The sequence below is a fragment of the Aquarana catesbeiana genome, linkage group LG01, assembly GCF_042186555.1.
Source record: "Aquarana catesbeiana isolate 2022-GZ linkage group LG01, ASM4218655v1, whole genome shotgun sequence".
NCBI classification, from domain to species: domain Eukaryota; kingdom Metazoa; phylum Chordata; class Amphibia; order Anura; family Ranidae; genus Aquarana; species Aquarana catesbeiana.
Window position 1 is genome coordinate 855,570,631 of NC_133324.1, and position 27,051 is coordinate 855,597,681.

General features: G+C 44.6%; 1 protein-coding gene across 3 annotated transcripts in view; it reads right to left on the bottom strand.

Annotated features, from left to right (window-relative positions):
* Positions 1-27,051, bottom strand: part of TBC1D19 (TBC1 domain family member 19) — a 293,521-nt gene that overhangs the window by 214,531 nt on the left and 51,939 nt on the right. For all 3 annotated transcript variants that reach the window (XM_073609088.1, XM_073609081.1, XM_073609095.1), the window contains 2 exons: positions 22,788-22,863; positions 2,150-2,224 (listed from right to left, as the gene is read on the bottom strand). In XM_073609088.1, the coding sequence (XP_073465189.1) occupies positions 2,150-2,224; positions 22,788-22,863 (151 nt within the window). The remainder of the gene's footprint in view (positions 1-2,149; positions 2,225-22,787; positions 22,864-27,051) is intronic.

Below are 27,051 nucleotides of genomic sequence, written 5' to 3' on the forward strand. Positions count from 1 at the left end.
TCTGTAGGGGATCAAATAACTAATTTTCCACACGGTAAATGAAAAAAACAGTAATAGACACAGCTATAAAATGTGTTAATTTCAAAAGCCTGTCTAACAATATTACATTTTTGTTCAAAAAGCTGCAATTACATTTATACAGCTCTGCTGAAATGTATTTCTATCTCTTGCTTGTTCAGAAATAGAGGGCACAAGGTTGACAAGTACCTTAGGGCAGTGTATGATATCAAAGTAATGAAATATGTCATTCCTGCAGAGGACAGGGAGTGGGTGATAAGCACATATGCATCATGTTTGAATGGCATGTCACATTAGATAATTACCGATACCATAGACATAAATCATAATTATATTATATATATATATATATATATATATATATATATATATATATATATATATATATATATATATATATATATATATATATATATATATAGTACAGGACACCAGCAATATGTCCTGGATAGCAGGTATACTTCCCCAGTATTTGAGTTGTGGTCTCTTTAAAGAAGACAGTTTTATAGACGTAGCTGAGAACTCAGGGTAGCCTGGCTAGAAAGGACTGACTTTTACTATTCTCCGGGTTAATAAGTACTCATCAGGGACCTGGAATTCCAGGAGTTCGAAGAGTTTTGGGAGGGATGAACCTCCAAACCCTGATTACAAGGACGGAGGTTTGAAGCGTTTTGTGAGAAAACAATAAAGACGGTTTGCTTTTACAAGTGGCTGCTGGCGAGTTATACACTATATTACCAAAAGTATTGGGACACCTGCCTTTACACGCACATGAACTTTAACCACCTCAATACAGGGCACTTTCACCCCCTTCCTGCCGAAGCCATTTTTCAGTTTTCAGCGCTGTCGCATTTTGAATGACAATTGCGCGGTCATGTTACACTGTACCCTAATGAAATTTTTATCATTTTTTCCCCACAAATAGAGCTTTCTTTTGGTGGTATTTGATCACCTCTGCGTTTTTTATTTATTGCGCTATAAACAAAAGAAGAGGGACAATTTTGAAAAAACACAATATTTTTTACTTTTTGCTATAATAAATATCCAATTTTTTTTTTTTTTTTTAACAAATTTTTTCCTCAGTTTAGGCCGATACGTATTCTTCTACATATTTTTGGTAAAAAAAAATTGTGATAAGCGTATATTGATTGGTTTGCGCAAAAGTTATAGCGTCTACAAAATAGGGGATAGATTTATAGCATTTTTATTATTTATTTATTTTTTACTAGTAATGGCTGCGATCTGCAATTTTTATTGTGACTGCGATATTGCGGCGGACATATCGGACACTTTTGACACATTTTTGGGACCATTGACATTTATACAGCGATCAATGCTATAAAATTGCATTGATTACTGTGTAAATGTGACTGGCAGGGAAGGGGTTAACACTAGGGGGCGCTCGAGGGGTTAATGTATTACCTAAGGAGGTGATTCTAACTGTGGGGGGAGGGGACTGACTGGGGGAGGTGACCGATCGCTGTCCCTATGTACAAGGGACACGCCATCGGTCTCCTCTCCTCTCTGACAGGACGTGGATCTGTGTTTACATGCACAGATCCACGCTCCTGCTCTGTTACCCGGCAATCACGGGTGCCCGGCGGACATCGCGGCCGCCGGGCACGCGCACCGGGTCCCGAGCGACGCAGCGGGCACGCGCGCGCGCCGCCGGCGGCGCACGCGCGCCCCCTAGTGGCTCGGGAAGGCGAGGACGTCATATGACGTCCTCCCAGAACAATAGAAGCCTCGTCCAGCCGTCATATGACGGTGGGCGGTGGCTTAGCGGTTAATGCTTAGTCTGTAGGATTCAATATTGAATTGGCCCACCCTTTGCAGCTATAACAGCTTCAATACTTCTGGGAAGGCTGCTCACAAGGTTTAGGAGCGTGTCTATGGGAATATTTGACCATTTTTCCAGAAGCGCATTTGTGAGGTCAAGCACTCATGGACGAGAAGGCTTGGCTCGCAGTCTCTGCTCTAATTCATCCCAAAGGCGCTCTATTGGGTTCAGATCAGGACTCTGTGCAGGCCAGTCAAGTTCCTCCACCCCAAACTTGCTCATCTATGTCTTTATGGACCTTGTTTGTGCACACACACACTTCTTGTTAGAAAACTTTATGAAGAAACTTACCTTACGTGCAAGGGGAATATTGAACTCTGTGCACATACTGTTCAAACTTTTCAATACTCTTTTTTCCCAGCTTGCCTGAAATGATAAATGGTTTTGAAAGTCTGCAGATAAAAACCTTCCTGCATTTGTTCGTCCTTACTCTTATCAGGTGTTTTGCTGTGTACTACCAGGATGCTTATAAAGGTAAGATCATCAGCAGATGGCAGGTTAGAAGATTAAAAATCAAGATAAAGATACTTGAGCCTTTGTGGGTTTTTTTTAAAGACGCACTTAAATTAAAGCATATCTATGGTCAAAAATATATATATATTTCTAGCCTACTTTTATTATTCTGAACAATCTTAAAGTTTGTAAACTTACTTTGTGAAGATTTCCAAACATTTAACTCCTTGAATTCTGTGACACGTATTCACTGTACAATGTCGGTAGGCACTACTGTGTCACACATTACACAGAGCCTGCCTTCTGGGCTACAGAAGTGCTCAGAGGAAGAGTTTCAGGAGGTGAAGTCAGTACAGGAATCACTGCTTGCAGGCAGCAAGGTACCATGGGATATGTAGTCATTAGAAATTGAAAGTAAATAGCAGAGGAATGCAGGGAAGACAGGAAGTTGAGGAAAGAGATGACCAGCAGACAGACAGAATTCACAACATGAAAGGAGTATTTAACCACTTGAGCCCCGGACCATTATGCTGCCTAAGGACCAGAGGTCTTTTTCCAATTTGGCACTGCGTCGCTTTAACTGCTAATTGCGCGGTCATGCAATGCTGTACCCAAACGAAATTTGCGTCCTTTTCTTCCAACAAATAGAGCTTTCTTTTGATGGTATTTGATCACCTCTGCGGTTTTTATTTTTTGCGCTATAAACGGAAAAAGACCGAAAATTTTGAAAAAAAATGATATTTTCTACTTTTTGTTATAGTTGATTTCACTCTTCACTGCCTATCACAGTTTCGGAGGCCATGGAATGCCCAGGTGGCACAAACCCCCCCCCAAATGACCCCATTTTGGAAAGTAGACACCCCAAGCTATTTGCTGAGAGGCATATTGAGTCCATGGAATATTTTATATTTTGACACAAGTTGCGGGAAAGTGACACTTTTTTTTTTTTTTTTTGCACAAAGTTGTCACTAAATGATATATTGCTCACACAGGCCATGGGCATATGTGGAATTGCACCCCAAAATACATTTAGCTGCTTCTCCTGAGTATGGGGATACCACATGTGTGGGACTTTTTGGGAGCCTAGCCGCGTACGGGGCCCCGAAAACCAATCACCGCCTTCAGCGTTTTTAAGGGCGTGAATTTTTGATTTTACTCTTCACTGCCTATCACCGTTTCGGAGGCCATGGAATGCCCAGGTGGCACAAAACCCCCCCAAATGACCCCATTTTGGAAAGTAGACACCCCAAGCTATTTGCTGAGAGGCATGGTGAGTATTTTGCAGCTCTCATTTGTTTTTGAAAATGAAGAAAGACAAGAAAAAAGATTTTTTTTTTTCTTTTTTCAATTTTCAAAACTTTGTGACAAAAAGTGAGGTCTGCAAAATACTCACTATACCTCTCAGCAAATAGCTTGGGGTGTCTACTTTCCAAAATGGGGTCATTTGGGGGGGGTTTGTGCCACCTGGGCATTCCATGGCCTCTGAAACTGTGATAGGCAGTGAAGAGTGAAATAAAAAATTCACGCCCTTAGAAAGCCTGAAGGCGGTGCTTGGTTTTCGGGGTCCCGTACGCGACTAGGCTCCCAAAAAGTCCCACACATGTGGTATCCCAATACTCAGGAGAAGCAACAGAATGTATTTTGGGGTGTAATTTCACATATTCCCATGGCATGTTTGAGCAATATATCATTTAGTGACAATTTTGTGCAAAAAAAAAAAAAAAATAAAAAATTTGTCTCTTTCCCGCAACTTGTGTCGCAATATAAAATATTCCATGGACTCGACATGCCTCTCAGCAAATAGCTTGGGGTGTCTACTTTCCAAAATGGGGTCATTTGGGGGGGTTTTGAACTGTCCTAGCATTTTATGCACAACATTTAGAAGCTTATGTCACACATCACCCACTCTTCTAACCACTTGAAGACAAAGCCCTTTCTGACACTTTTTGATTACATGAAAAAGTTATTTTTTTTTGCAAGAAAATTACTTTGAACCCCCAAACATTATATATTTTTTTTAAAGCAAATGCCCTACAGATTAAAATGGTGGGTGTTTCATTATTTTTTTTCACACAGTATTTGCGCAGCGATTTTTCAAACGCATTTTTTGGGGAAAAAACACACTTTTTAAAATTTTAATGCACTAAAACACACTATATTGCCCAAATGTTTGATGAAATAAAAAAGATGATCTTAGGCCGAGTACATGGATACCAAACATGACATGCTTTACAATTGCGCACAAACGTGCAGTGGCAACAAAATAAATACATTTTTAAAAGCCTTTAAAAGCCTTTACAGGTTACCACTTTAGATTTACAGAGGAGGTCTACTGCTAAAATTACTGCCCTCGATCTGACCTTCGCGGTGATACCTCACATGCATGGTGCAATTGCTGTTTACGTTTGACGACAGACCGCCGCTTGCGTTTGCCTTAGCGCAAGAGCAGGGGGCGACAGGGGTGCTTTTTTTTTTTTTTTTTTTTTTTTTTCTTTATTATTTTTTTGCTTTTTTATCTTATTTTTAAACTGTTCCTTTCATTTTTTTTTTTTTTTTAATCATTTTTATTGTTATCTCGGGGAATGTAAATATCCCCTATGATAGCAATAGGTAGTGACAGGTACTCTTTTTTGAAAAAATTGGGGTCTATTAGACCCTAGATCTCTCCTCTGCCCTCAAAGCATCTGACCACACCAAGATCGGTGTGATAAAATGCTTCCCCAATTTCCCAATGGCGCTATTTACATCCGGCGAAATCCAAGCCATAAAATGCTCATAGCTTCCGGTTTCTTAGGCCATAGAGATGTTTGGAGCCACTCTGGTCTCTGATCAGCTCTATGGTCAGCTGGCTGAATCACCGGCTGTATTCTCAGGTTCCCTGTTGAGACAGGAGAGCCAGAGAAAAACACGGAAGACGGTGGGGGGGGGCATTCCCTCCCACGGCTTGTAAAGGCAGTCTAGAGGCTAATTAGCCGCTAGGATTGCTTTTACATGAAAGCCGACCGCTGGCTGAAAAGAATGATACCAAGATGATACCTAAACCTGCAGGCATCATTCTGGTATAACCACTCAAAGTCTTGAATGGCGTACCTGAAGACAAAAAAATGGTTAACAATAAAGCACAGTAAACGGTAAAGTATAAAAAATTGCATACCTGAAAAACAAACATGATAAAACATAATAACAATAAAACATTGCAGAATAGAATACAGTAAAAAAGAGCAGAACAATAGAGATAGAGAAGAGATAGAGAAGAGAGAGAGAGAGAGATAGAGAGAGAGAGAGAGAGAGAGAGAGAGAGAGAGAGAGAGAGAGAGAGAGAGAGAGAGAGAGAGAGAGAGAGAGAGAGAGAGAGAGAGAGAGAACAATAAAACGACAACAATTTTTTTTTATTTTATATATATTTTTTTTTTTTTACACTTTTTTTGTAACTAACTTTTATAACTGTAACCGGTTCCAGGTTCGGGTCTCTCAAAATGCAATGGCATCTTGGGAGACCCTCTGAAAGTGTGCCTAGTCTGTGCAATGCTGTACCCTACGCTAATACTCAACTAGTGCATGGTAGCGTTCAAAACATTCACCAATGCAAAGACCAGGATTGTCAGGACAGGAGGGACAATAATAGAGGGTGTCACGCCTATATTCGCGCTTGCTGCAGACACGACATCTTTTTTGGGGGGGTTCGCTGGGTAGGGGTACTCGGGAGGACATAAAAATGCCTCTCATGCAGCCGACTGCATTTGGTTGGGGATGTGAATGGGGGAAGTACGGGCGCTGCAGAAGTGGTGGGTTCCCAATTAGGATTGGCGAATGCAGCAGGAAGGGCATTATGGGCACGACGGGCCTGTGTTTGTCTTCTTGGTGGCAGCGGGACACTACTTGTGCTTGCCACCTCACCAGCTTGAACTGCACTTATGGGACTCGCCACGTCACCAAGTGTTACTGCAGTGCTGGTTTGACTACGACCGGGGTGTACTAGGGCGCTGGTGCTTGCCAGTTCAATAAAAAGCTTCCCAAAAAACTGTTAGCGATCGCAGGGATCAGGCCTGACTCTGCAAACGCTGCAGTTATGCGTTTAGTGTTTTGTAAGTGACAGTGATCGATCGATACTGCACTTGGGTGGGCTGGGCTGGGCCAGGCGGAGGGGCAAAACGCAGGTGCTAGCAGGTATCTGGGCTGATCCCGCTAACACTGCATTTTTGGGAACCCTAAACTGCTGGGGACGCTAGTATAGATCTGATCGGACCAGATATTGATCCGTTCAGATACTATACCACTAAGGGAGGTGTACGGTGCGTGGGTGTTAGCGGTACTGGCGCTAACCTGACGCTGCCTGGGGCTGGTGCTTGCCAGTTCACCAAAATGCTACCAAAAAAACTGTTAGTGATCGCAGGGATCAGGCCTGACTCTGCGAACGCTGCAGTTATGCGTTTAGTGATTTGTAAGTGTCAGTGATCGATCGATACTGCACTTAGGTGGGCTGAGCTGGGCGGAGGGGCAAAACGCAGGTGCTAGCAGGTATCTGGGCTGATCCCTCTAACACAGCGTTTTTGGGAACCCTAAACTGCTGGGGACGCTAGTATAGATCTGATCGGACCAGATATTGATCCGTTCAGATACTATACCACTAAGGGAGGTGTACGGTGCGTGCGTGGGTGTTAGCGGTACTGGCGCTAACCTGATGCTGCCTGGGGCTGGGGCTGGTGCTTGCCAGTTCACCAAAATGCTAGCAAAAAAACTGTTAGCGATCGCAGGGATCAGGCCTGACTCTGCGAATGCTGCAGTTATGCGTTTAGTGCCTTGTAAGTGACAGTGATCGATCGATGCTGCACTTGGGCTGGGCCGGGCGGAGGGACAAAACGCAGGTGCTAGCAGGTATCTGGGCTGATCCCGCTAACACTGAGTTTTTGGGAACCCTAAACTGCTGGGGACGCTAGTATAGATCTGATCGGATCAGATATTGATCCGTTCAGATACTATACCACTAAGGGAGGCGTATGCCACGTGCGTGGGTGTTAGCGGTACTGGCGCTAATCTGACGCTGCCTGGGGCGACGCATATCACCGCCGGGCGATCGGGGGGCTAAACCTTTATTCGGTAATAAACGGCGGGTGCCCTGACACTATACAAAATAAACGAACTAACCAGCGTCACCCGTAACGGTTATACGGTGATCAGTGGTGAAAGGGTTAACTAGGAGGCAATCAAGGGGTTAAAACCTTTATTAGATAGTATATGGGGGTCCCTGTCGCTATAAAACGCTGATGGCGAACCTAAATATTTACCTCACTAACTAGCATCACCAGCGACACTAATACAGCGATCAGAAAAATGATCGCTTAGTGACACTGGCGACAGGGGGTGATCAAGGGGTTAAAACTTTATTAGGGGGGGTTAGGGGGGTATCCTAGACCTACAGGGGGCTAATACTCACTGTCCCAACACTGTAACTGTCACAAACTGACACCAATGCAGTAATCAGAAAAAAAAAAAAAAAAACTGCTGGTGTCAGTTTGTGACAGGGAGGGGGGGGGGGTGAATCGGGGTGTTTTGTGTGCCTGGCATGTTCTACTGTGTGTGTAGTGTTGTGCACTCACAGTGAAGTCTTCTCTCCTCGGCGCTGCAACGGAAAATACCGAGCCGAGGAGAGATGACATCATTTCCTTTGCTGCTGTTTAGCATACAGCAGCAAAGGAAGTGATCTGATTGGCCGGCGGCGATCGCGAGGGGGGGGCCACGAACGGATGGCCTCCCCCTCACCTCCGATCGCCGGGGGACAAAACAGGACCGCCTCGGGCACCGGGGGGGGGTCCGATCGGACCCCCCACCCGCGGGAGGCAAATCACGTACATGTACGTGATTTTGCCTGCCCGTGCCGCCTTGCCGACGTACATCGGCGTGAGGCGGTCCTTAAGTGGTTAAGTAAGATTATATTGGATTGCCAAAAATAACTATTGTTTGTATTGTTATTACAATGCTGATTTTAAAAAATAAATATGTATGCTGTGACCACAGAGCCATACCTCCCACCTGTCAATTATTCACCGGGACCGTCCCGGGATTTGATGCATGTCCTGGAGAATCAGGACTGAGTCCCAGAATGCCCACGGCTTGTGCGTGTGTCTGGGGTCCTACACGTCGCAAGCCAAACTTTGTAAGACAGCTGCCATCTCTCTCCACCAGCTGCCTCTGACACACACACAGTGCACAGCGAATAGAGTGCACTGACCCCGCCCCCTCCTGCTGTGATGTTGATGTTTTCCTGTACACAGCACATGTTATGCTGGGAAGGGAGACTGGGGGGCAGAGGATTTGTGCTGTGAGGGGGAACTGAGGGGTTGGGGATAAGTGCTAGGATGGGGAAGAAGGGGGGATTTGGGAAAGGTGGAGGCGGACTTGTGCTGGGGAAGAGGGAAGATTTGCGTGGGAGGATTTGTTCTGGGAGGGAGAGAGAGAGGATTTGTCCTGGGGGGGGGAGGGTAAGTGTGCAAATTAGTGCTGTTTTTTTTTCTTGGGAGAGTAGGGAGTGGGATTTTTTTTGCTGAAAGGGTCAAGTGGGGAAGATGATTGCTCATTGGGGGGGGTGGGGGTTGGGAATTTTGCCTTCTCCTTACCCCTACACTGTGTATATATATATATATATATATATATATATATATATATATATATATATTATATATATATACACACACACACACACACACACACACACACATAATATATGATTTATTATATGCACATACATACACATATATATCACACACATACAGTGCCTTGAAAAAGTATTCACACCCCCTTGACATTTTCCACATTTTGTCATGTTACAACCAAATACGTAAATGTATTTTATTGGGATTTTCTGTGATAGACCAACACAAAGTGGCACATAATTGTGAAGTGGAAGGAAAACGTAATTTTTTTTTTAAATAAATACCGTATTTATCGGCGTATAACACGCGCCGGCGTATAACACGCACCCAAGTTAAGGAGGGAATTTTAAGGAAAAAAACTTTTAGGAGTAAAGTTTAAGGAAGAAAAACTTACATTAAAATGCCCATCAATGCAGTGTTATCGGTGTCCATCTGCAGCCTTGTCAGTGTCAGTGCAGCCTTGCCCCAGTGTCCATTGCAGCCTTGTCAGTGCAGCTTTGCCCCAGTGCAGAATTGTCAGTGCAGCCTTGCCCCAGTGTCCATTACAGCCTTGTCAGTGCAGCTTTGCCCAGGTGCAGCCTTGTCAGTGCAGATAAGTCAGTGCAGCCATGTCAGTGCAGCTTTTCTCCAGTGCAGCCTTGCCCCCCCGTGCAGCCTTGCCCCCCCGTGCAGCTTTGTGGGATCGCCGCGATCCCTGCCGTCATACACAGCCCTGTGTAAATTTAAATATGGCGCCAAGACTGCAGGGACTCGGCGGAGCGCTGATACACATAGCCGAGAGTCCTCGGGTTTTTTCGGCGCCGCTTACAGTCCCGCCCAGTTCCGCCCTATGGGCGGGACTGTAAGCAGCGCCGAGAAAACCCGAGGACTCTCGGCTATGTGTAGCTCCGCTCCGCCGAGTCCCTGCAGTCTCGGCGCCGTATTTGAATTTCCACACGGCTGTGTATGTCGGCGCCGATCGCGGCAATTGCCGCGATCGCTCCGATCACACACAATTGGGGGGGGATCGGCCTATAACACGCACCCACGATTTTCCCCTAATTTTCAGGGGAAAAAAGTGCGTGTTATATGCCGATAAATACGGTATCTGAAAAGTGTGGCGTGCATTTGTATTCAGCCCCCTTTACTCTGATAGCCCTAACTAAAATCTAGTGAAACCTATTGCCTTCAGAAGTCACCTAATTAATAAATAGAGTCCACCTGTGTGTAATGTAATCCCAGTATAAATATAGCTGTTCTGTGAATCCCTCAGGAAGATTGTTAGAGAACTTTAGTGAACAAACAGCATCATGAAGGCCAAGGAATATACAAGACAGGTCAGGGATAAAGTTGTGGAGAAGTTTAAAGCAGGGTTAGGTTATAAAAAAATATCCCAAGCTTTGAATATCTCACAGAGAACTGTTCAATCCATCATCCAAAAATGGAAAAAGTATGGCACAACTGCAAACCTACCAAGACATAGCTGTCCATGACAGGCCGGGCAGGAAAGCATTAATCAGAAAAGTAGTCAAGAGGCTCAGGGTAACTTTGGAGGAGCTGCAGAGATCCACAGCTCAGGTGAGAGAATCTGTCCACAGGACAACTATTAGTCATGCTCTCCACAAATCTGGCCTTTATGCAAGAGTGGCAAGAAGAAAGCCATTGTTGAAAGAAAGCCATAAAAAGTCCCGTTTGCAGTTTGCAAGAAGCCATGTGGGGGACCCAAGGAAGAAGGTGCTCTGGTCAGATGAGGCCAATATTGAACTTTTTGGCCTAACAGCAAAACGCTCTGTGTGGCAGAAAACTAACACTGCACATCACCCTAAACACACCATCCCCACTGTGAAACATGGTGGTGACAGCTGGTCAGAGTTGATGGGAAGATGGATGGAGCCAAATACAGGACAATCTTAGAAGAAAATCTATTAGAGTCTGCAAAAGACTTGAGAGCGGAGGTTCACCTTCCAGCAGGACAACGACCCTAAACTTATAGCTACAGCTACAATGGAATGGTTTAGATCAAATTATATTCATGTGTTAGAATGGCCCAGTCAAAGTCCAGACCTAAATCCGATTGAGAATCTGTGGCAAGACATGAAAATTGTTCAGAAACTCTCCATCCAATCTGACAGAGTTTGAACTATTTTGCAAAGAAGAATGGGCAAAAATTTCACCCTTTAGATGTGCAAAGCTGGTAGAGAGATACCCAAAAAGACTTGCAGCTGTAATTTCAACGAAAGGTGATTCTACAAAGTATTGACTCAGGGGCTGAATACAAATGCACGCCACACTTTTTACAGATTTGTAAAAAAATTTGAAAACCAATTTATAATTTTCCTTCTACTTTACAATTACAGTGCCTTGCAAAAGTATTCACCCCCTTGGCATTTTTTGTGTTTTGTTGCCTCACAACCTGGAATTAACAAGGATTGTTTGAGGATTTGCATCACTTAATTTACAGAACATGCCCGCAACTCTTAAGATTTTTTTTATTTAATTGTGAAGCAAACAACAAATAGGACAAAATAACAAAAAAAGTCAATAACATAAATATTCACCCCCCCTAAAGTCAATACTTTGTAGAGCCACCTTTTGCGGCTATCACAACTCCAAGTCACTTTGGATAAGTCTCTATGAGCTTGCCACATCTTACCACTGTGATTTATGCCCATTCCTCCTTGCAAAACTGCTCCAGCTCCTTCAAGTTGGATGGTTTGCACTTGTGAACAGCAATCTTTAAGTCTGACCACAGATTTTCTATTGGATTGAAGTCTGGGCTTTGACTAGGCCATTCCAACACATTTACATGTTTCCCCTTAAACCACTCAAGTGTTGCTTTAGCAGTGTGTTTGGGGTCATTGTCCTGCTGGAAGGTGAACCTACGTCCTAGCCTCAAATCACACACAGAGTGGTAGATTTTGCTCAAGAATATCCCTGTATTTAGCACCATCCATCTTTCCCTCAACTCTGAGCAGTTTCCCAGTCCCAGGGATGGTGTTCTTTGGGTGATGTGATGTGTTGGCTTTGCGCCAGACATAGTGTTTTCTTTGATGCCCAAAAAGTTAAATTTTAGTTTCATCGGACCAGAGCACCTTCAACCACACATTTTGGAAGTCTCCCACATGCCTTTTCGCAAACTCAAAACGTGCCATTTTGTCTTTTGCTGAAAATATTGGCTTTCTTGTAGCCACTCTGCCATAAAGCCCAACTCTATGGAGCATGCGGCTTATTGTCGTCCTATGTACAGATACTCCAGTCTCTGCTGTGGAACGCTGCAGCTAATCCAGGGATACCTTAGGTCTCTGTGCTGCCTCTCTGATTAATGCCCTCCTTGCCCGGTCCGTGAGTTTTGGTGTGCGGCCGTCTCTTGGCAGGTTTGCTGTTGTGCCATGTTCTTTCAATTTGGTTATGATAGATTTGATGGTGCTCCTAGGGATCATCAAAGATTTGGATATTTTTTTATAACCTAACCCTGACTTGTACTTCTCAACAACATTGTCCCTTACTTGTTTGGAGAGTTCCTTGGTCTTCATGGCAGTGTTTGGTTAGTGGTGCCTCTTGCTTATGTGTTGTAGCCTCTGGGGCCTTTCAAAAAGGTGTGTATATGTAATGACAGATCATGCGACACTTAGATTGCACACAGGTGGACATCATTTCACTAATTATGTGACTTCTGAAAGTAATTGGTTACACCAGAGCTTTTTATGGGCTTCATAACAAAGGGGGTGAATACATACGCACATGCCAATTATCAGTTTTTTATTTCTGAAAAATAGTTTTATGTATATATTTTTCTAATTTTACTTCACCAACTTAGACTATTGTGTTCTGGTCCATCACATATAATTCAGATTAAAAAAAACATTGAACTAAAGGCTGTAATGTAACAAAATAGGTAAAAAGCCAAAGGGGGTGAATACTTTTGCAAGGCACGGTCTGTGCCACTTTGTGTTCGTCTATCACACAAATTTCCAATAAAATACATTTACGTTTTTTGTTGTAACATAGAGAGTGAGTATAGCCTCAATTGAGTCAGTTATGATGCAGTTCAGTAATCAGTGCCATCATGCCAGTTGGAATGACTAAAAATTATAAGAGTGGAGGTGTGGAGGCAGTTGTTGCCACTTGCCTAACCACACGTGCACACCTTTGAGTTGGGACTATCTCGGCACCTGTTAGTAACAAGCAATTCAGGAAAATTTTATAAAAAACGTATAAACTTTAATAAATACAGAACACAGTTGCAAAATAGTACATACATGGAATGCTAAAACAAATTAAATACACCACACTTAACACAAACGTAAACGGAAATGAATATAACCGTAAGATTTCTTGTGGAGAGGGGTATATAAGATGGTTCCTCAACTGGTTTCGCGGTTAAGAGCGCTTCTTCAGGAGGGAAGGGATATGTCTAGAGTAATAAACTTTAATTTAGACAAAAATTAACAAAAACAGCAAACAGAAGTAATAAACACAATACAAAAATAGTAGCAAAAAAATCGTAGCAAAAAATAGTAGCAAAATAGAAGACTGGCTCACCAACTCAAACGGATTGAAAGGGATAGTAGGACCCCACACAAATCCCCCGACAGCGGGCACGGGGGATTATGGACAAATTCTGGTTAAATAAATAAAGTTAAAAAATTGGGGGAGTGCCCACCCAGGTGGAATAAATGGATGTCAAGGAAGGGAAAGTGATGTGATGGGAAAAAAGAGAAAGGGGGGAAGGGAACAGGAAGGGAAGGTGACGGTGGGATGGAGAGGATGGGGGTTAATGTGGGAAGGAATGTGGGAAGGGAGGCAGGAAAGGGAACAAGGGAAGGGAAGGGAAAGGGAAGGTTAGAAGGGGAGGGGAAGAAGCAGGGGGGTGGGTTTGGGGAAGAAGGAGAGAAGGGGGGAGGAGGGGGAAGGAAAGGGGGGGGGGAGAAAACAAGAGAAAAACATGGGAGAGAAAAAAGAAAAAAAAGAGAGGAGGGGGGGGGGGGGGGGGAAGGAGAGGGGGAGAAAAAAAAACAGGAAAAAGAAAAAGAAAGAGGAGGGAAAGGGAAAGAGGGAAGGGAGGAGGGGTAGGAAAAGGGGAATGGAGGGGGGGGGGGGGGCGGAGGAGGGAAAAAGGGGGGAAGGAGGGCAGGCCAAAGGGGAAGGGAAAAACGGGTAGGGAGGGTGGGAGAAAAAAAGGGGGGGGAGGGGGGGAAGGAAAGGTAGGGGAAGGGGAAAGAGAGGGGGAAGGGTGGAAGAGGAAAAGGGAAATAAAGGGGGGGAGGTGAAAGAATATCCCCAAAAAAACCTTGACATCGGGTAGTGAAGACATACAACATTAAAATAAATGAGTAAGCCAGTGGGCACTCACCAACTCGTTGGCTAGTCAATAATACTGCATGGGCTGCCTAACTCAATTATCAAGTCTAGTATTGGTAAGTAATTGAGATTGGTCCCAGGAAATAACAAATAGACAATCAGATTTAGGGATGTAAAAAAGCAAACCCATGTACCATGAGTGGGACTCCCAGGTAACCACCAGATCTGTAATATAGAGAGGGGTATGAGGTCAGGCCTCTGAAGGTCAGCGGACAGCAGAAGTGAGTAGAACAGAAGGACAGAAGAAAGGAATATGGAACAGGTGGCAGAGAAATAAAGGGAAGGAATGGACCCCAAAAGCTCACCAGAAAGGAAGGAGATCAATTGCACATAGAGAGGACAAGAAGAGAGTGTATGGGATGATAAGGGCTCATCCCAGTAGAGTAACCAACCCAAGATGACATACAGAATACTAGACTTGATAATTGAGTTAGGCAGCCCATGCAGTATTACTGACTAGCCAACGAGTTGGTGAGTGCCCACTGGCTTACTCATTTATTTTAATGTTGTATGTCTTCACTACCCGATGTTCAGGTTTTTTTTTTGGATATTCTTTCACCTCCCCCCCTTTATTTCCCTTTTCCTCTTCCACCCTTCCCCCTCCCTTTCCCCTTCCTTTCCTTCCCCCCCTTTCCCCCCTTTTCCCCCCTTTTTTCTTCCCCTTCCCCCCTCCCTACCTCCCACCCTCCCTACCTGTTTTTCCCTTCCCCTTCAGCCTGCCCTCCTTCCCCCCTTTTTCCCTCCTCCCCCCATTCCCCTTTCTCTACCCCTCCTCCCTTCCCTCTTACCCTTTCCCTACTCTTTCTTTTTCCTGTTTTTTTCTCCCCCTCTCCTCCCCCCCCCCTCCTCTCTTTTTTCTTTTTTTCTCTCCCTTGTTTTGATCTCGTTTCCCCCCCCCTTCCTTCCCCCCCTCCCCCCTTCTCTCCTTCTTCCCCAAACCCCCCCTCCTCTCCCTTCCCCCCCTTCCTCACCCCCTGCTTCTTCCCCTCCCTTCCCCTTCCCTTCCCTTGTTCCCTTTCCTGCCTCCCTTCCCACATTAACCCCAATCCTCTCCGTCCCACCGTCACTCTCCCTTCCTGTTCCCTTCCCCCCTTTCTCTTTTTTTCCTCATCACATCACTTTCCCTGCCTTGACATCCATTTATTCCACTGGGAGAGCACTCCCCCAATTTTTTTAACTTTATAAGTTGTAAGTTCCTTACATGTACTATTTATTTAACCAGAATTTGTCCATAATCCCCCGTGTCCGCCATGGGGGGATTTATGTGGGGTCCTATCATCCCTTTCAATCCGTTCGAGTTGGTGAGCCAGTCTTCTATTTTGCTACTATTTTTTGTATTGTGTTTATTACTTCTGTTTCCTGTTTTTGTTCATTTTTGTCTAAATTAAAGTTTATTACTCTAGACCTATCCTCCTGAAGAAGCGGTCTTAACCGCGAAACCGATTGAGGAACCATCTTAGATACCCCTCTCCACAAGAAATCTTACGGTTATATTTGTTTCCGTTTACGCTTGTGTTAAGTGTGGTGTATTTAATTTGTTTTAGCATTCTATGTATGTACTATTTTGCAAATGTGTTCTGTATTTATTAAAGTTTATACATTTTTTATATAATTTTCCTGAATTGTTTGTTACTAACAGGTGCCGAGATAGTCCCAACTCATAGGTGTGCACATGTGGTTAGGCAAGTGGCAGCAACTGCCTCCACACCTCCACTCCTATAATTTTTAGTTTTTTTGTTGTAACATGACAAAATGTAGAAAAATAGGATTTTTATAACAGCTTACTTGTAAAATCCTTTTCTTGGAGTACATCACGGGACACAGAGCACCATAGTAATAACTATATGGGTTATAGGCCACCTTTAGGTGAATGGACACTGGTATAACCAAAAAGGAAACAGGAAGTGCCCCTCCCTATATAACCCCTCCCATACCGGGAGTACCTCAGTTTTTGTAGCAAAGCAATATATACACATATCCCAATAAGAGGGGAGGGACCTCTATGTCCCGTGATGTACTCCAAGAAAAGTATTTTACAGGTAAGCGGTTATAAAAATCCTATTTTCTTTATCGTACATCACGGGACACAGAGCACCATAGTAATAACTATGTGGGAGGTCCCAAAGCAATGCCTCCTGAGGGGAGGGAGACACAAAGCAAATAGCCTCCACCAGGAGTGAGGACCTATACTGCTGCCTGCAGCACACTACGCCCGAAAGCGGTGTCTTCCTGCCATCTTACATCCATTTGATAAAATCTTGTGAATGTATGTACTGATGACCAAGTAGCGGCCCTACAAATCTGAGCCACAGAGGCTTGGTGATGCACTGCCCATGAAGTACTGACTGCTCGTGTAGAGTGCGCATTAATCTTAAAGGGAGGAACCCTTCTTTGTAGGCCATAAGCCTGACTAATCACCTGACGAATCCACTTAGCAACAGTAGATTTCAATGCTGCCTGACCCTTTCTAGGGCAACACAAACAAAACATCAATTTTTGTTTGTATTTGAGCAGTCGCTTTCAGATAGGCTTTAACTGCTCTCACTACATCGAGAGAGTGTAATAATTTTTCTTCTGCAGAACGAGGTTCTGGGAAAAAAGAAGGTAAGGAAACCATTTTGATTCAGATGAAACCCAGACACTACCTTTGGTAAAAAGGTTGGGTACAGACGCAGCACCACCTTATCCTTGTGAATAATTAATTATGGCTCTTTACAGGAGAAAGCAGTCAATTCTGATACTCTTCTTGCAGAGGTTATCACAACTAGGAATACCAATTTCCTAGTCAAAAGGAGCAAAGGATTATTCCATATAGGTTCAAATGGTTGTCTTTGCATCACAGACAAAAACAAAATTCAAATCCCATGGGACAAGGGTATCCTAACTGGCGGAGTTATCTGAGTTACCCCTTGTATGAATGCCCAGACTAAAGAATGCAAAGCAAGCGGCCTTTGGAAAAACACTGCCAAGGCCGAAACCTGACCCTTGATTGTACTCAAGCCCAGCTTAATTTCTACTCCTAATTGTAGAAAGGCCATAATTCTTCCTATGACATACTTACGAGGATGCCAACCCTTGGTTTCACACCAAGTGACATAGGCCTTCCAGACTCTGTAGTAAATGGTCCTGGATGCTGGCTTTCTGGCATTAATCAGGGTGGTTACTATCAAACCTGAAAGCCCCTGATTTTTTAGAATGTGGGCTTCAATAGTGTTTTTTTAGAATGTGGGCTTCTTTAAATTCAGCGTTTGTAAGTCAGGATGGAATACCGGGTCCCTGCGACAGCAGGTCCGAACAAGTTGGAAGAGTCAAATACTCCCCTGCTGCCATTCTCACGATCAGTGCATACCAGGGTCTTCCGGGCCATGCTGGGGCCACTAAGATTACCGGCTTCCCTTCTTCCCTGATCCTGTGAAGCAGCCGTGGTAGCAGCTGAACTGGAGGGAATGCATGAATCAGTGAAAACTGATTCCACGGGGTCACTAACGCATCTACTCTGAGTGCAAGTGGATCCCTTGTTCCCGCCACAAAGTTGTCCAACTTCTTGTTCAACCTGGATGCCAAAAGATCTACGTCCAGCGTCCCCATGTTTGGCATATGGCCAAAAAGACATCGGGATGTAGAGACCATTCTCCTGGCAACAACTGTTGACGGCTCGGAAAATCTGCCTGCCAGTTTTCCACACCTGGAATGTAAACTGCAGCTAGGCAAGGAACAGGTTTCTCTGCCCAAGAAAGAATATGGTCCACCTCCCTTTGGGCTGTGTGGCTTCTGGTACCCCCTTTGTGATTGATATAGGCCACTGCTGTGGCGTTGCCAGATTGTATCCTGACAGGAGAATTCCGCAACCTGGATGTCCATCCTATTAGAGCCAGATGTACTGCCTGAATCTCTAGTATATTAATGAGCAAGATCTTCACGGACTCTGACCACTTCCCTTGAGCAGTGGTCTCTTCTAGATCTGCTCCCCAGCCCCATAGGCTGGCATCCGTTGTTCCTTCATTCTAGTTTCCTGGAAAGTAGTATTTCCCTTTCTGTAAATTCCTGGTTATCAACCACCAGTTGAGACTCTGGCATACCTTTGGAGCCAGATTCATTGGATAATCCAAGGCTTGGATCCGTTTGTTCCAAGCAGACAGAATACTGTGTTGCAACAGTCTTGAATGAAACTGGGCATAGGGAACCACTTCGAAGGAAACTACCATCTTCCCTAGTAATCTCATACAAAGGCGAATGGAAGGATCCTTCTTTGCCTTAACCGCCTGGACCAGCTCTCTTAGAGCGTTGACCTTTGCCTGAGGCAAGAACATCCTTTCCTGGGTTGTGTCCATGACCAAGCCCAAATACTGCAGCCTTCTTACCGGGCTGTAAGGATGATTTCTCTAGATTGAGAATCCAACCCAGGTGTCTCAGATAACTGACTGTTCTGGACACCCCCTGATTTAATCCTGCTATTGACTGATCTACCAGTAGCAGGTCGTCTAGGTATGCTAATATTGCTATACCCTGGCCCCTTAGTCTTGCTAGTACTGGGGCTAACACTTTTGTAAACAGTCAGGGAGCGGTGGCTAACCCGAACGGCAAGGCCACGAACTGAAAGTGGCGCTGTTCTACCGCAAACCGCAGAAACCACTGGTGAGCGGGAAATATTGGCACATGTAGATATGCATCCCTGATATCTATGGATGCTAGAACCTCTCCTCCCCGTAGGGTGGAAACAACTGACCGAATTGACTCCATTCGAAAGGAGCAAATGTTTAGTAAGTGATTCAGATTCCTGAAATCTAGAATGGGTCTGACATCTCCATTTGGTTTTGGTACCATAAAGAGATTTGAATAAACCCCATGTCCCTCTCTGCTGAGGGAACCTCTATTATTACTCCCTGATAAAGTAATCGGGTCCAGTGCCAGAAATAAGGACTTTTTCTTTAGTGGGTCCTTTGGAACGTTTGATCTTAAAAAATGCTATGGTGGAAACTCTTGGTACTCTAGTATGTAGCCTAGAGCTATTACAGAGAGGGCCCACTTGTCTTGGATTTCCTCTTGCCAAGTTTCTGAAAACCAACGCAGTTTCCCCCCCCACTCGAACGAGCGGGGGCGCCCCTTCACAAGGAAGCCTTGGGATTCTGTTTTGTGGACTTCTGACTCCAGGGCTTTTTGTAGCACTGTGCCTGGTTATGAGGCTTACCCTTTGCTCCTGATGGTGGAGGCAGTCGAGACTGCCTGGGGGCTGTTGCTCCAGACATCTGAGAAGGTTTAGCCCGGGTTCACACCTATGCGAATTAGATGTGCGTTTCCCCGAATCTAATTCGAATAGTAGGAGAATGTGACTGGCTCCCTATGGAGCCAGTTCACATATCTCCGGGTGGCTGCGGAGCGCACTGCACAAAAACGTTGTGCGTCTTTGGCTCTGTTTCAGGGCCGAATTCAGGCATAGAATCAGCCATGATTCGTCCCTGAAATGGGGAACAGGGACGCACAGCGCTCCTGTGCGATCCACAGCCCGGTATAGTGTGAACCCAGGCTTAAAAGAAGGCTGTCTATTCTTTTTCTTAACAGGCAGAAGGGTGCTTTTACCCCCCCTACGAAATCTGTTGGATATACTTATCCAAATCTTCCCCAAACAACCTTTCTCCATGAAATGGAAACCCAGCCAAGAGCTTCTTGCATGGTAACTCGGCTGACCAGTTTTTTAGCCACAGAATCCTGCGCATATGTATTAACATGAGCGCAAGGCGAGACGCCTGATGTATAGAATCCTTAATAGCGTCCACTGCAAAGTATAGGGCCCTAGGTAGCTCAGCTAAACTTTGGGCCTCTTCAGTTTGAGCAGGCACTTTTTTAATAACCTGCTTGAATTCATCCCGAAGGGATTAAGAGATGCCTATTGCTGCCACTGCAGGTTGTACTACCACACCAGCTACAGCAAATGAGGCCTTAAAGCGGAGTTCCACACAAAAATGGAACTTCCGCTTTTCGGAACCCTCCCCCCCCTCCGGTGTCACATTTGGCACCTTTCAGGGGGGAGGGGGGTGCAGATACCTGTCTAAGACAGGTATTTGCACCCACTTCCGGCATAGACTCCCGTGGGAGTCTACGCCTCTTCCTGTCCCCACCGCGCTGTCTCCTGGGAAACACACAGCTCCCAGGAGAGAGCGGGGACCACTTGGGACGCGCAGCGCGACTCGCGCATGCGCAGTAGAGAACTGGGAAGTGAAGCCGCAACGCTTCACTTCCTGATTCCCTCACCTAGGATGTCGGCAGGCGACGCCGAGAACCCGCTCGGTTCTCGGCGTCGCCTGCCGACATCGCTGGACCCTGGGACAGGTAAGTGGCCATGTATTAAAAGTCAGCAGCTGCAGTATTTGTAGCTGCTGGCTTTTAATATCTTTTTTTTTTTGGCGGTGTGGGTGGACCCCCGCTTTAAGTAGAGATTCCAACTTCTTATCAACTGGATCACTAAAATACTTGTACATTGTCCACTGGACAAGTTAAACTCTGTTCACAGAGGAGATAGCCGCATCTACCGCTGGCAAATTCCATCTCTTTGAGAACCTTTTCTCCATAGGGTAAAGAATTGAAAATCTTTTAGGAGGAAAAACTGCTTATCTGGGTGATCCCAATCAGCATAAAATCAGTTGCTTCAGTAACGGGTGCATAGGGAAAGCATGAGAACCCTGTTGGGGTTTTAGCGAACCCAAGGAGGAGAAGGAAACATCCTCCACCTCTGCAGGAGGCAACTTAAATCCAGAACGAACCAAGTCCGTAAGAGATTGGATTAGCAATTTCTGCAATTGTGAAATTGAGAAAGGTCTCAGCAGGGGGGGAACATGACCTCCTGAAATGATGGATGATCCCCCCAAACCTCTCTGATGGCTGACAGAGCTGGAGATAGCAGTGCTGCCATAGGAGCCTTTGCTGACACTGAGCACAACAGGGGAAGCCTGGAATGTTGGAAGCCAGGTATGTTGCTTTAACACCCTATAGTGGCAAACACAGGTAAGGCATTGCATACTCATGTTAGAAAGACCAAGTGAATTATATACACACATATATATATATATATATATATACATATACACACACACACACACACACACACACACACATATATATACACACACACACACACACATATACACACACACACATTCCTTGTAATCTTTCTGACTTACCTGATCCCGTCGCAGGACTGCTGGAAATTATCACAGACAGATCCAGCCTTCACCCATCATCGTCATGCCAGACCTTCAAGGACCGGGTCCCCTTTCACGGGTCCATTCCCTTGGACCTGTACAGCACCCTGCCGGAAAACTCTTTGGTTGTATAAACATGACCAAGGTTCCGGGTCCCAGGGTCCAGCTCTCAAAGAAAAGCATTACAAGCAAAAACCTAATTTCTTCTTCCACGAGGTCTGGGTACCATCCATTTTGGCTTTCAAGCACTTTACATGGATCCGTTTTCACAGCTCCTTGATCCCATCAGGGATTGCTTAGCAGAGCTCTCTTAGCATTTCATCAACCGTGACCAACACCTTAGACACTGGTGAAAAAACTGAGGTACTCCCGGTATGGGAGGGGTTATATAGTGAGGGGCACTTCCTGTTTCCTTTTTGGTTATACCAGTGTCCATTCACCTAAAGGTGGTCTATAACCCACATAGTTATTACTATGGTGCTCTGTGTCCCGTGATGTATGATAAAGAAATTTCAAGGGGTATGAATACTTTTTCAAGGCACTGTAAATTGTTCTTCTCTTTTTCAAGTCTGGCCTTTTGTCGCTGGTATACTTTCTGCATTTAATAAACCATCTTTCTCCCACCACTGAATCATTATTGCAGACAAGACTTAGGTATAGTCACACAGTTTCCCTCAGCATCCTTTCATTTACAAGTTACATTATGTGCCACTAACTTATAACAGTGAACATTTATTGTGTAACCCATTCTAGATGTCAATTTATATCAGCAATGCAAAAAACGTTTTCAATAATTCATTCTTTAAATCAATACCACTATTACTAAAATAATAATGTGACAATTATTCTAACCGGCTATTAATCAATTTAAGCAAGGTAATAAAAACTGAGGTCCTTTAGAAAGAAAGAAAAAGAAATTAAAAGAAAGTCTGCTCAGCAACAGTCAAATAAAGCTATTATTTGCACAAAAAGAAAAGCTCCAGGGTCACTCAGTGAGGTAATGGAATCCTTTAACTCAGCCATATTGGGCAGAAAATTGTACCTTCTACCCGATTATCAAGCATTGTTTTCTGTGCATTAGCAGATAATTACAAGTTGACCGTCATTCTTATTTTGCTCACGCTCAACAAAACCTAATAGTATGAACAGGTTATAGAGGAGTTGCAACACCCAGACATATTTGCATTAAAAGTCACATTAAGAAGGCATATTATGCATGACTGACAATGAAATAGATTGATATAAATGAATACAGATGCATGTTTACCCATTCAGGTGTATACTACCTACCTGAGCCCTTCTCATGTAGGCCAGAGGTTCCTTAATGTGTTCAGCTGGTGCTGCTGGGTGGCAAGGAGCTGGAAGTCTGTGAAAGACAAATTACACAGGTTCACATTGGCTCAGTACTTTTGTGTTACAAAAACTTTTTAGTACATTGTTAAGCTCATATATGCTCATGACACAATTCAATAAACTTTGCTGCCAGGACAGGATGTGATGGGAAATTTCTCCAACAGGGGAACAATTTTAGTAGCCTTACGAATGGTTAGAACCTCTGACAAAGATTTTATTGTTTTGCATGCCTTCCTGTTCCCGTGACAATCATACCCACTATTTCCTGTTTGGGCATCACAGGGACAATTAAGACATTAGAGAATATCTCCCCATTTGGGTCACAGATAGAAATAAAAAACAGACAGCAAATTTACCCACTCTGGAACACACTCACCTAGAGACTGGGTCCATGCAAATGCAAAAGATCTGCACTTTTTCACTCTATCACCACCTGTTGGTTTCCACAATACATTAGTTTCCCTCCTCTGCTACTGCCACCTGCCCTGTTACCCCCAAGTTCTTCAGTGGTGCGATGGAAAAAAAAATGATACAAACATTTTGCAATAGTCAATAACACAATGAAATTTCTCTCTTACAGCAACAAGACATTTTTCTTAGAGCTGGTACATACACAGAGCATGGGACATGGCAGACATTGCAGCCAGATGCACTTTCATAGCATAGCTCAGTGTTTCCACGAGGACAACAGAGTTCATGGTCACTGAAATGCATGAACCGCAAGATCTGCTCGTATCGTGCCCTGGTCATTGAGGCAGAGAACACGGGCATATGGTGAATTTCTAGAGATGCTACATTTTTTTTCTATTGTATTTGTGTGTATATCCCACTTTAAAGAACTCTCATAGGGGATTTGGCGCTGTTCACAAATAAATTAAAATAAAACATTACCTCAAAGAATGTGCATCAAAGTGTTATAACAAACTGTGTGGGAAATACTATAAATGAATACGTATATAGTAGAAAAAAGTGTATCGTGCAAATTCTACATGTGCAAAACATCACATAATATCTCAAATCAAATGTGAGCAAATATGGGTGTAGCTGGAACATCAATAGTCCTATGAGAAAGGAGTACACCTGAAAGTAATAATATAGATATGAAGAAAAAAATGTGTAATTCTAGTGCTAGATTGAAATATCCCAAAAGTGCTGCATAAAATATACCAAAGAAATGTGCAACTGAAATCAATCCATATAGTGAGGCATTTGCGTGATAATCTGCCGTGCAACCAGATATTCAAAAATAAAATGATATAATAAGTGTCCAAGCAAAAATATAGTTCTGTATATAGTTCTGTATATGTGAAAAAAGAAAACTGTGTGAGAAGTGTCTCTGCTTCCAAAAGTTCCTGTGTAGATTGTTGTAGCTGTTATGTGATCTCCTCCAGTGGAACCCCCACTTGTCCCCCCACTCACCGGAAAGCCCAACCCCTGCAGGGGTAATGAGCATGTAAATGTGGATCCAATGGCAGGAATCGATCGATGTCCCCCTCACCGACTCCACGATCTCCTTCCCGGTTGTGTCACCACTGGTTCTTTAATGAAGTCCACCGGAGAGTGTCCACATACATTGAGAAGAGAGGAGCCTCATAGTGTAAATCCAGAAATTGATTTAGCCAACCAGCTCACATTTAAAACAAGTGAATAGGAACTGGCACTGCTCTGCCGGCTAGCTATGAGCCAATGGCCGTGACAGTAGCGAGGCAGCGGTGTGCGTTACACGGCCCGACTGCCGAAAACCGGAAGTGTTCGATCAAAGGCTAGAACGACGTATGCGTACCACCTGACCACGCCTTAGTTTAGGTTATGTGTTATAATAGCGTGGTATAATTTTTTATGGTTGTTACTATATGGTGAATTGGGTCAGTGGACCAATATGACCACAACTCACTCTTTTTAGTTATGCCCATGAGGAGGGATAGGGATAGAAAGATCTTAAATTGGAAACCGTAATTGGTTTCCAATCTCTGGCAAGGGAGGACTGGGGATTAGTGGCAATGTATTGACCAGCATACAAATTGCTTTGGTCCACAATAGATCTATAGAGATCTTTGGTGAAAAACAGCGAATAAAAATGAAGTGACGGAAAATCAACTGTTTCCACCTAAATGCCAGGTTGGCCAGTGAATGGGGGAAGTACGGGTGCTGCAGAAGTGGTGGGTTCCCAATTAGGATTGGCGAATGCAGCAGGAAGGGCACTATGGGCTTGACGGGCCTTTGTTTGTCTTCTTCTTGGTGGCAGCGGGACACTACTTGTGCTTGCATCCTTACCAGCTTGAAGTGCACTTATGGGACTCGCCACGTTACCACGTGTTACTGCAGTGCTGGTTTGACTACGACCAGGGTGTACTAAGCCGCTGATGCTTGCCAGTTCACCAGAAGGAATAGTGGCACTAGTACTTCTCTGCTCCATACGGAAGCCCTGTGGTTCTTGCACCTCAACAGCAGAAGATGATCAGGGTCTGGTACGCCTGACCTTGGCAGTGACCACAACACCGTCGTCAGAGTTATCTGTCATGGAACCGCTGTCATCTAAAGGATCATATTCTGAGCCTGAATCTGACAGATGAGGGACTTCCTCTTCACTACCTGTCATGCTCAGAAACGTGTAGGCCTCATCACTAGTGTACCTTCGATTTGCCATTTTGGGCTCTAAATTTAGTGGTACACTAGTGAGACTCACAGGTAAAAAAGCTCCTGACTGTTAGCGACTGATTCAAACGCTACCAAAAAAACTGTTAGCAATCGCAGGGATCAGGCCTGACTCTGCGAAGGATGAAGTTATGTGTGTTGTGTTTTGTAAGTGACAGTGATCGATTAATACTGCACTTGGGTGGGCTGGGCTGGGTGGAGGGGCAAAACGCAGGTGCTAGCAGGTATCTGGGCTGATCCCGCTAACACTGCGTTTTTGGGAACCCTAAACTGCTGGGGACACTAGTATAGATCTGATCAGATATTGACCCGTTCAGATACTATACCACCAAGGGTGGTGTATGCTGCGTGTGTGGGTGTTAGCGGTACAGGCACTAACCTGCCTCTGCCTGGGGCGACGCAGAACCTATCTGACTCTAAAACCTAACTGATATCACCCACCGGGTGATCAGGGGGTTAAACCTTTATTAGGTAATAAACGGCGGGTGCCCTGACACTATAAAAAAAACAAACCAACTAACCAGCATCACCCGTACGTGTTATACAGTGATCACTGGTGAAAGGGTTAACTAGGGGGCAATCCGGGGGTTAAAACCTTCATTAGGTAGTATATGCGGGTACATGACGCTATAGAAAGCTGACGGTGAACCTAAATACTTACCTGGCTACCTAGCGTCACCTGTGACACTAATACGGCGATCAGAAAAAAGATTGCTTAGTGACACTGGCGACAGGGGTTAACTGGGGGGGTGATGAAGGGGTTAAACCTTTAGGGGGGGTACCCTAGACCTAAAGGGGCCTACCACTAACTGCCCTAACACTTATAACAGTCACAATGACATCAATGCAGTGATCAGTGAAAAATCTGACAACTGCAACTGGTGACACAGTGACAGGGGGTGAAGAGGTTAACTGGGGGGGTGACAAGTGTACCTACCTGTACTGGTGTTAGTGTAGTGTTGTGCAACTCACGTTTAGATGTAGTCTCTCCTCTCGCTGGAAACGAAAAGAATTCCAGAGAGGGAGATGACATCACTTCCCCTGCCTGTGTTTACACTTACAAGCAGGGGAAGCATGGGGACAAGGGCCTCTTACCAACAACCCTTGCCCAGTGGTTGTTGGGGTCTGTGGGTGGGGGGTTTATTGTAATCTGGAAGCCCCCAGATCCTACCCCCCCCCCATTCGAATGAGTATGGGGTACATTGCACCCCTACCCGGTCACCAAAAAAAAGTAGTGTAGTGGGAAGAAATACAGTAGACAGTTTTTGACAAGTCTTTTATTAAAAATATCTTCTTCTTCCCCGCTTCTTCCTCCAGTCAACCTCCATCTTCTTCTGCATCTTGATCCTTCAGGCTTCTCCTGCTTCTTCTTCCGCTCGTCTTTCTTCTGTCTTTTTTGTCCTGTGTTCTTCTTCTGCCGCAGTAATCAGTAAAAAAATAAAAACTGCTATTGGTGTCACTGTGACAGGGGGTGCAGGGGGGTGATCTGTATGCCTGCGTGTTCTACTGTGTAGTGTTGGTGCAGTCTTACTTGGATGTCTTCTCT